The following is a 10,459-nucleotide window of genomic DNA, read 5'->3' on the forward strand; positions in this document are numbered from 1 at the left end:
TATTTTTGTGCCTCATCCATGTTGATACCCGTAACTCGAGAACATTTCTACAGCTGTATATATTATACCGCAGTTTACCCATTTTCTCCACTGACAGACGTTTAGAGTGTTCGCAGGTTTCTGAAATTCCCAAGCACTCTGCTACAAGCATTACCAAACGTGTCTCAAACGTGTGAGTTTAGCGGGTGCACAGGAGCGCACCTGCGGCGTTAGCGTGCCCGCGCGCCTCTAACTGCACCGGAGACCGACACAGAGCTTCACGGTGGGGGCACCTCACGGTGGCTTTGGAGGCGCATCTTTGCCTCTGGAGGGTGAACTCCCTGCGAGCTGGGGCTCTGCCTGTCTTGCTTACCAAGGCACTTCCAGAACCGGGGGCAGAGGACACTAACGCCCGTTTGCACCCGGCGCTGGGGCAGAAAGTTGCTCAGGGGAGTGGCCAGAGACTGGAGGGCCGAGGCTCGTGGCCTGCAGGCGGCCTGTGTCCGCGGGACAAAGTGCCCGGCGCGCTGGGAGGGGCTCTAGGCTCCTCACTGCGCTCGCGGCCCAGCCCGACGCCGGGCCGGGTCCCCGGAGCCGCCCGCGCGCCCCGCCCCCGACTCCCGCTTCGCCCCGCCCCCGGCTCCCGCTTCGCCCCGCCCCGCGGGTGAGTCAGGCGGCGGCGGTGACGGCAGCTAGGAGGGAGGCGATGACGGGCGCGCGGCCGTGCGCCGCGGAGAAGCGCAGGGCCCGGGAGCGCGGCGGCGGCGGCGGTGGCGGCGGAGGAGCGGCGTCCGAGGCGGCGGCGGGCAGCATGAGCGGGGCGCGGGGCGCGGGCCCGGTGCTGGCCGCGCTGCTGCTGGCCGCGTCGGTGCTGAGCGCCGCACTGCTGGCCCCCGGCGGCTCCCCGGACCGCGATGCCGAGGCCGCCCCGCCGCGAGGTGAGTGGGCGCCGCGGATCCCGCCCGGGCTGCTCGGCGGACCCCGGGCCGCTGCGCCCCTCCCGCCGCCCGTTCCGCTGGGGCCGCGCGACTGTCCCTTCCCCCGGGACGACGCGCCGCCCCCTCCCGGCTGGGCAGCGCCGCGGCCGAGAGCTCTGGAGAAAGCTGGCTCCGGAACTAGTTTCTGTTCGCTGTGCGGCGTAGGGCGCGCCCCCCCGGGCCGGGGGTCTCGGCAGGTTTGGCCGCTGTCGCAGACACCGCGCGGGTTAGCCTCGCGGGCTGGGGGGCTGGTGCCGCGGAGGGGCCCGACCGCAGCGTCCCCAGAGCGCCACCGGGACGGGAAACACGCGGGAGGGCCGCGGAGCGGGGCAGCCCCGCGCCCCCTCGCCCGCGCCCCGAGGCTGCCGGGCACCCAGGTCTCCAGGCGACTTTCGTCTTAGCTTCTGATGGGGAGACCCGTTAGTCCCCACACGCACAGCTAAGTAAGAGGCGGACCGGCCCGGAAAGGGGTGTGCGCGACGTCCCGCCCTCCGCCAGCTTCTGTCTGCGGGGCCGCTGCGCCGGCGAAGTCCGCTCCGCGAAGGGACAGAGGACGTGGCGCGTGGCTGCGGCGCGGCGGGCGGCTGGAGCGCGGGAGCCGCCGTCCGAGGCAGCTGTCCGGGGGACGCCGCGCCGCAGCCGGGCCCGCCCTGGGCGGGGAAGAGCCTCCGCCGCGCTGGCACCAAACTCCCGAGCGCACATCCGACTTGGAGTTAAAAACTCCGCCGGCGGCGCGGGAAGGGCGTCGGTCCCAGGCGCTAGCGAAACTCGAACGCCCGTCGCGAGCGCCCGCAGCCACATTTTCCCGCTGAGGTGATGCGAGGGACAGTCGCGGCCTGGCTTCGCTGGGAAGCCACGGAACGAGGTTTCTTGGCCTGGGAGGGGCCGCGCTGTTTTTACCGGGGGTGAGTCTCCTGCGCGGCTGGGAGTGTCGGCACTCAGCTCCGCTCGTGTTTTCCTGATCTGCCTGGTCTCCCCGTTCTCCGGGGGGCATGGTGAAAAGTACTCCCCTAGAGCCCCCGAAACGGGCATCCCAGGGCCCCGTTGGGACCTGATGGCCCCGATGATAGCCCCCAGCTCCTCCCCGGGGGATGCTTTGTTCAGCGATTGTGGGATCCGTCAAATGCAGCAAACCCTACCTACTTGGTCAGGGTTTGGGGAAAGGTCTGCCTGTCCCCTGCCTCTCTTCCCCCCTCCTCCCATTCCCCTTTCTGTATCAGAACGGGGGGTTTGGCGTTGGTGCGTGTAGTTCAGACGGCCCCTCCTCCCCAACCAGAATCTTGTAGGGCAAAGACAAAGTGAATTTTGGGAAACCATCTTAGCTGATAACATTTTGTATTAACTGCCCCCCCACCCCTGATTCTGTCTCCTCTACTCCCCTTTTGTATTGGAGGAAACGGACCCTAAGAGGTTATGTAATCACGCCAGTCCTAAGTTGTCAGGGGGCAGATCTCGTGCAATGCTTTTTCTTTATACTTTAGCACCAGTTAATAGCAGGAATTATTTTAGGAAAAAGGTGGTTTGTATATAGTAATTAAGTGGAGTGAGGGAGAACATATTAATATTCTTAAGTGATCCACTCCAGAACCTTCATGAAGCTGTGTTGAGAGGACAGCTAAGCCTTTAGTGCCACCTGGAGTTCAGGTTTGGGCTGGACAACTTCCTCCTAAGAACTCCCATCTCTGCTTGATTTGAGGACTCCAGTTTAGTAGAAAGAAAAAAATAATAGTAAATAGACAATGTCTTTAAAAATTTGTCCTGCAAAGAAACTCATGAACAGAGAGCTAGAACCAGAAATTAACTATTTGGAAACAAAATTCTAATATATAAAGAGCACAGTTACTCAGGCACAGGACACTGTAGACAGAGGAGGAGAGAATTGTTTTGGATATAATACTCATTGAGTGTTGCCCTGGTATTTCTAAGGTCATCAGTATCAGAAGTTGGCAGCTTTTTCTTGAAACTGAGCATCAAGTTCAATTTAGATATCATAGTGGATGGCTTGGGAGTTCCATCCTTATGACCTGTTAAAGTCTAGGAGCACCTGTGTGGCTCAGTTGTTAAGCATCTGCCTTCGGCTTGGGTCATGATCCCAGGGCTCTAGGATTGAGCCCCACATTGGGCTCCCTGCTCAGTGGGAAGCCTGTTTCTCCCTCCCCCACTCTCCCTGCTTGTGTTCCCTCTCGTGCTGTCTCTCTCTCTCTGTGTCAATAAATAAAATCTTAAAAAAAATTGTTAAAGTCTGAAATTCCTATGGAAATTGAAGTATAAAACAAGAACCTTACTCCACCCACTACCAAAGAATCAAGAATATGGATAAAAGCATTAGTTATTCCAACTATGAAGGGGTGATATTATGTAAAATAATTACAGAGGAAAAGCTCAATGGATAGTGACTATAAATTTGAAAATGAAAACTATCAAAACCGAACAAGGGAAACTAAAAAGAACTATTTGAAAACATGATATGACACATATCTTTTACAGGTTTGACAAAAGATTTGACATCTGTGCTATGTAAAGAAATGATACAATCCCCAGAGCCTGAAGATGGAAGGGGTGTTAAATAACAAAACTCAGCTGGGTAAATGTAAAGATCAAATTGGCTTTATTCAGTAATTCATGAATTGGCCAGTATCCCATCTAGCAAATGGAAGGAAGCTCCCTCCAGCAGTGGAGAAGGGAACGTTTTAAAAGGCAGAGAGAGAAAGGAAAAAAGGAAATTATTAGCAGGAAAGGAAGAAAGGAAATTATTAGCAAAGGATGCATTTTAGGCCAGGATGTTCTTCTAGGGTAATGGAAGGGGTCCATCAGTGGATTACCTTCCGGTGCTGACCAGGAAGTTCCAGGTTGCTGCTTGAAGGTCACTTTTCTGAGAGGTGAAGGTGCAGTTAGGTATTAAGTCTTGGTGGGGTATACCATAAGTGACTGCATTTGGGGACTGCTGTCTCCTTGTTAACAATTTCCACCTTTCGATCAGATTCTCGGCGTAACTGAGAGGTGTGATTTAAGTATAAGGCTGTAATGGCACTCTCAGCTCCAAATCTGAACAAAATCTGAAATTCTGTTGCTTTTTTGTGTGGTATGCATAGGTCATGTTGTTTTTTGTTTTGCTTTTTAGATTTTTTAAAATTTATTTACTTGACAGAGAGCACAAGCGGGGGAGTGGCAGAAGGAGAGGGAGAAGGCTCACCACTGAGCAGGGAGCCGATGATGCAGGGCTCGATCCCAGAACCCCAGTATCCTGACCTGACCGAAGGCAGACACCTCACCAACTGAGTCACCCAGGCGCCCTTGTTTTAATCTTCCTGAGATTCATAGGCCACAATTTCAAGGTTTACGGTCTTTTAAGTTGGTCTTTTTCTTCGTTTCTTTCTGATGTTCATGTATTAAGGAGATCATTTGCGTGGTGGTTAGTGGAGAACTTTTGAGAGGCTGGAACTACTGTGATTATTACAAGCAGGGTAATTCCCAGTGTCTGGAGTGCATTTCAGAGCCATATGGGTCCCCAAGTCCCAAACTAATAAAAATCAAGGTCAACTGAGTCAAAGAAAGACCCCGGTGAAGGAGTAAGCCAGGAGTAAGCCAGGTGGCTTGCTCCATGATCATATGTCCGCATTTCAACTTCCCCAGAAGTGTGAATGCATGAATGCAGATGCAGCCGGTGGTTTTAGCCATAGTTCAGACATCTCTTTTTTTTGGCTAAAATATAACCAAGGGCTATTCCGTTATTAAGAATACAACTTTCTATAGGATCTTTATTGGGCAGTTGTTGTCCTTAGCACTGGATTTTGCACCATCTTTAAGAGTTTAGGAGAGGTTTCTGATCATATTCTCGTTGACCTGTACTCCTAACCAGTGAAGTGTGGTCCTGCCAAAGGACGTGAGTTGGAGTCGTGAATGCCTTCTGGTAATTCCTTTCTAACTGGACAGTGTCAGTCCTGGAGGGTGGACCGGTGAGCTGTCTTAGTTCATTTGGCCTTAGTTCTTAGGCCCACAGTTAGACAAAGCAGCATTCATAGTGATAACCACCACAGATAAAGACAAACTCTTTTGGGGTACAAGGCACTTCCTCCTATGGGGGCGTGGTGAATGGATTCATTCACAGGGATTGTTTGTATTTGCCCGTTCAAGCCAAAGGGTCAGCTAGGTTTCCTCTTAGCCTAACATAAAAAGTTGTTGTAAATTCCAGAAGTTACCCACCTTAGCAGTGGCCTGGGAGATACAGATGATGGCGTGATCTTTCCAGGCCAGTGCCAGAGTAAAGGACAGAAAAGGAGGAAGAAAGAGTTTCACTTTTGAAGTATGAAGTGTTGGTGTGGCATCTTGGGAGGAAGCACTCTGCTCTGCTCTCAGCTCCTTCCCGTCCTGTTCAGTTGAATCTGGAAGTCTCCAGGGCTTGTATAGGACCCCATGTCAGGTAGAGCCCTCTTCAGCAGTGAGATGCATTTCCGGGCTTTAAGTCCCTGAAGTCTGGCTGCCATCTGGGTGGTGACAAGGACCTGGAGTGCCTCCCAAGGAGATCCAAGGGCAGTCTTTGTTCTTGGTGATTCCAAATCAGAAGGCTGGGAGAAAATTGGAAACATTTGTTTCGAGAGTCGGAGCCAAATTTTTGAAGAAACTAGAATAATTCAGGAGCCAGTCCAACTTAGAACAGAGCCTCAAAGACAGTTAAGAGGATTAGAATCTAATACAGACAAAAGGGTAAACATTTCTTCCCTTTACAGTTATACCCTCGTTTTGAAGAGTAAAGCTAATTTCTTTGCTTTAAGCTTTGCCAACAATAGTGATTGACCATATAAGCTCTTTCTTTTAGAAATTGGTTATAGGTTTTTTTCTCTCTTTTTTTAAAATTTATTTTTAAATAAGCTCTGTGCCCAGTGTTGGGCTTGAGCTTATGACCCCAAGATCAACAGTGCATACACTCCATCAACTGAGCCAGCCAGGTACCCTCCCCTCTTTTATTTTTTAATTTTTAAAAAATATTTATTTATTTATGGGGGGCAGGAGAGGCAGAGAGAGTCCCAAGTAGATGCTGCACTGAGTGTGGAGGCCAGTATGGGGCCTGATCCCATGACCCCAAGATCACAACCCAAGCCAGAACCAGGAGTCCATGCTGAACTGACTGCACTATCCAGGCATTCCCCTCCCTCTTTAAAAAAAAAAATTAAAAAAATATATATACATATATAAAATTTGGATTATATAAGCTCTTTTTTAAAAAAATTAAAATTATTTTTTATTTTAAGTAGGCTTCACACCCAGTGTGGAGCCCAGTGCGGAGCTTGAACTCACGACCCTGAGATCAAGACCTGGGCTGAGTTCAAGAGTTCCATGCTTAACTGACTGAGCCACTCAGGTGCCCCAATATAAGCTCTTTTTAATACTACTTTGCTGGAATCTTGTAAGCAAGGTGTTAGGTCAGTTTTGCCAAGAGGCTTTTTATTGGCTCTGCAAAGTCAACCTTGATGTAGAGAACAAAGTCAAAAGAAATATAGGGGGAAAAAATTAAACTTTCTTATAACTTATAGCCCATAGATGAATACTTGGGACAGGCAGAGTGACCTTCCTCCAGGAACTCAACTGCCTAAATGTTAATATTTTGCTACAGGCAAAAGACAACCTTAGCTTGACATTAGCCAACCTCCCTAGATCCTATAAGTCTTTAACATATGTAAATCCCTTTAGAAGCTTACTTTAGCTCCACCCACCCTCCCAAGGTGTATGTGAACAATCTTCCTCTAAACATATGGCCCACTGATACCATCTGAAGGGTTTCATGACTAAGGTTTTACTAGACAGTAGTAAACAACCTTTTCCTGACAACAGCTAGACCCTCAAGGTCCTGGAAGCCTTGCTTCCAGATTCCTTAGGGACTTAGGCTATCCCTAACTAACTCCCAACTTGAAAGGATGTAATCAGTCACTCCTCACAACCCCAGTGTAGCTCTTTCTGCCTGTGTGTCCTGTCCCCATGCTTTAACAAAACCATTCTTTTTGCACCAAAGATGTCTCAAGAATTCTATCTTGACTACTCTCAGATCGCAACAGTTCACATCAACCTTAGTTCTTTAAAGCTGTTTGGTCATAGCTGAGTGTATGCGTCTCTCTCTCAAATATGATGTGCTGGTCAGAGCTTTAGTAGTCTAGCCAAGGTTTCCAGTGGTGTCTGGTTACAACAATCAGACTCACTGAATCTCTGTAAATATGGCCATGAAAGGAGTACCCAAGAGGTTTCCAATTCTGGAGGAATTAGGGAGAAAAAGTAAATGTTTCATCTTTGTTCCCAAAGGTATATCTTATCAATTTGTTGATACCTTTAGAGAAAAGAGAAGGTGGTTTTTTAAAATCTGGAAAAGCAAAATGTTAGAGAACCATGGGCGTGCGCGTGTGTGTGTGTTTTAAGATTTTATTTATTTATTTGAGAGAGAGAGTGTGAGAGAGAGTAAGAGAGGGGAGGAGGTGAGACGGAGAAGCAGACTCCCCATGGAGCTGGGAGCCCGAGGCAGGACTCCATGTGGGGATTCCTGGGTCATGACTTGAGCTGAAGGCAGTTCCTTAACCAACTGAGCCACCCAGGCACCCACCAGCAGCATTTTAAACAAGAAGTCACAAAAATTTTATAATCCTCCTGCTTGGTTCATTCAGTCCCATGTTAGTAATTTTTGTCCTACTTGAATACTATTTTCCCACTAGTTCTGGATTTTTTTTTTTTTTAAGATTTTTTTATTTTTAGAGAGAGTGTGAGTGAGTGGGGGAGGGGCAGAGGGAAAGGGAGAGATTTCCAAGCAGACTCCCCACCGAGCACGGAGCCTGATGTGGGCTCAGTCTCATGACCCTGAGATCATGACTTGAGCCAAAACTAAGAGTCGGATGCTCAACGAGCTGGGCGCCCCAGATGCTCCCCCTTTTGTTTAAAAGATTTATTTGTTTTAGAGAAGAGTGCATGCATGTGCTTGTGAGTTGGGGGAGGAGCAGAAGGAGGGATTCTCAAGCAGATTCACAGAGCCCAGTGAGGGTCTCAGTCCCATGACCAATGAGGTCATGACCTGAAGTGAGCTAACACTGAGTGTGATGCTTAACTGAGCCACCCAGCTCATAGTTCTGGAAATTTTTACCCAGTTCAGTTGCATGATCTGAAAGTGATCAGAAACCTGTATTCTAGAGTACTTTTCAGATTCTTTCCATGAATTTCCTCTAAGATAAAAGACATTTTTTTTAAAGATTTTATTTATTTATTTATTTGACAGAAATCACAAGTCGGCAGAGAGGCAGGCAGAGAGAGAGGAGGAAGCAGGCTTCCTACTGAGCAGAGAGCCCGATGTGGGGCTCCATCCCAGGATCCTGGGATCACGACCTGAGCTGAAGGCAGAGGTTTTAACCCACTGAGCCACCCAGGTGCCCCTAAGATAAAACACATTTGCAAGAAGCTTTTGTAAAAGCATCTGGGTAAAACAACTCTCTGTAAATGACAAAAGACTTAATGCACATTAAAGATCTGATAAAAGTTAATTACAGTAGAATTGACAAGGAAATTTGGTTATTTTTGTGATTACATTTTCAGACAATAACTAGAATTACAAGTGTTAACATATCAGTGCCTATTCTGTCTTCAGGAATTTCATACAGTTTCTGAAACACTTATATTAATAACATATATCACACAGGTATAATCCAAAAAGGTTTAGCATTATCTGTTTGATAGTGCTTCCCATGTAATGTAACATACCAGATAAGCCTGTTAACATCTTCCCTTTTATAAAGAGAACAAATCCTTTGAGATATTCCAAGGGACTGTCTGGAAAACCCAAAGCTAGTTAAAGGTCAAGAAGACTTCATTTAGAGTTTGATTTTGGGGACGTTTGTTAAGGTATCAAAAGGTTTGGGATTATAGGTCACTGTGAAACAATACTTAGTTTCCATTTCACCAAGTTACAGAGACTTCACAGGCAAATACAGAAAGTCAAATAGTTGTACAAAGCCATGGTTATTTTAATATTGAAAAGACCCTGTTTTTTTTCTAAATAATTAAAGACCTGATAAAGACAAAACAGAATTTTTGTCTTTCTAGGCAGATTACATTAAAGATGAAGAAGAACCTTTGCTTATAATTTATTAAGAGCAGACCAATAACCTAAAACAACTTTGTCCTTTTAATGGAGAGAAAAACCAAATTCTAACTTTGCAGTAGGGTACTCCTGATGTTTAAACTCATTTTTAGGGGCTCCTGACTGGTGTAGTCGGTGGAGCATGTGACTCTTGATCTTGGGGTCCTGAGTTGGAGCCCCATGTTGGCATAGAGATTATGTTAAAAAAACAAAAAAATCTCACTACATTTGATACTAATGATGTACTGTATGTTGGCTAATTGAATTAAAAAAAAAACCCTTACTTTTAAATAGATTCATTTTAATTGTAGCCAGCCTGACCACACATTAAACTCCTTTCAAAGATTCCTTTTTCACAAGTCTTCTACATCTTTTTTTTTTTTTTTTAAGATTTTATTTATTTATTTGACAGACAAAGATCACAAGTAGGCAGAGAGGCAGGCAGAGAGAGAGAGAAGAGGAAGCAGGCTCCCCGCGGAGCAGACAGCCTGATGTGGGGCTCGATCCCAGGACTCTGGGATCATGACCTGAGCCGAAGGCAGAGGCCCTAACCCACTGAGCCACCCAGGCGCCCCATACATCTTTCTTTTTTACTATCAGATTTTGTCCCCCACTGTTTTAGAGTCAATCCAGGGTGGTATGTTGCTGGCTCTGGGCAGTCATTATTGCTTGAGGGGGATATTGCAGAGGATGCTTTGCCCTCAGGGTCTTCCCCTTGACCCAAGAGACAAGCTGGAAAGAAGAACCCAACAGAAAGTCTGAGGTCAAAATGGAGGCAGCTGAAGTCCTCTTTCAGGCAGACTTATAAATGTTATGACTTCTAGAAACAGGTGCTTTTTTCATAGAAAATTTCTCAGGGTGGCATGAGGCATGTTTACTAATAGACTCAAAGATCTTCAGTTCTTCTGTAAAAGGAAGCAAAAAGTGGTCAAGCCTATATTCAGTACTTAATGTTCCAGCATTTTATCTTAGTTGGAAATGATCTGGATACTCAGTGAATTAAACTTGATTTAGCAAAACTTTAAGGTTTCAGTGTTACCAAAAAGATTTGGGAAAACTACTTAAAAAGTTCACATAAGGGGCGCCTGGGTGGCTCAGTGGGTTAAGCCGCTGCCTTCGGCTCGGGTCATGGTCTCAGAGTCCTGGGATCGAGCCCCGCATCGGGCTCTCTGCTCAGCCGGGAGCCTGCTTCCTCCTCTCTCTCTGCCTGCCTCTCTGCCTGCTTGTGATCTCTCTGTCAAATAAATAAATAAAATGTTTAAAAAAAAAAAAAGTTCACATAAAAAGTTTTTACCTACCTATTCAGTTTACTTGTTCTTTTTTGTTTGTTTGTTTTTAATATTTATTTGACAGAGAGATCACAAGTAGGCAGAGAGGCAGGCAGAGAGAGAGGGGG

General features: G+C 47.5%; 1 protein-coding gene across 1 annotated transcript in view; it reads left to right on the forward strand.

The window, feature by feature from the left end:
* The first annotated feature begins 685 nt into the window (after positions 1-685).
* LOC111144416 (heparan-alpha-glucosaminide N-acetyltransferase) overlaps positions 686-10,459 on the forward strand; it is a 46,931-nt gene continuing 37,157 nt past the window's right edge. The window contains exon 1 of the mRNA XM_022498702.1: positions 686-917. Within this exon, the coding sequence (XP_022354410.1) occupies positions 686-917 (232 nt within the window). The remainder of the gene's footprint in view (positions 918-10,459) is intronic.

The sequence above is a fragment of the Enhydra lutris genome, unplaced genomic scaffold, assembly GCF_002288905.1.
Source record: "Enhydra lutris kenyoni isolate GAN:26980312 unplaced genomic scaffold, ASM228890v2 scaffoldscaffold11, whole genome shotgun sequence".
Taxonomy (NCBI): Eukaryota; Metazoa; Chordata; class Mammalia; order Carnivora; family Mustelidae; genus Enhydra; species Enhydra lutris.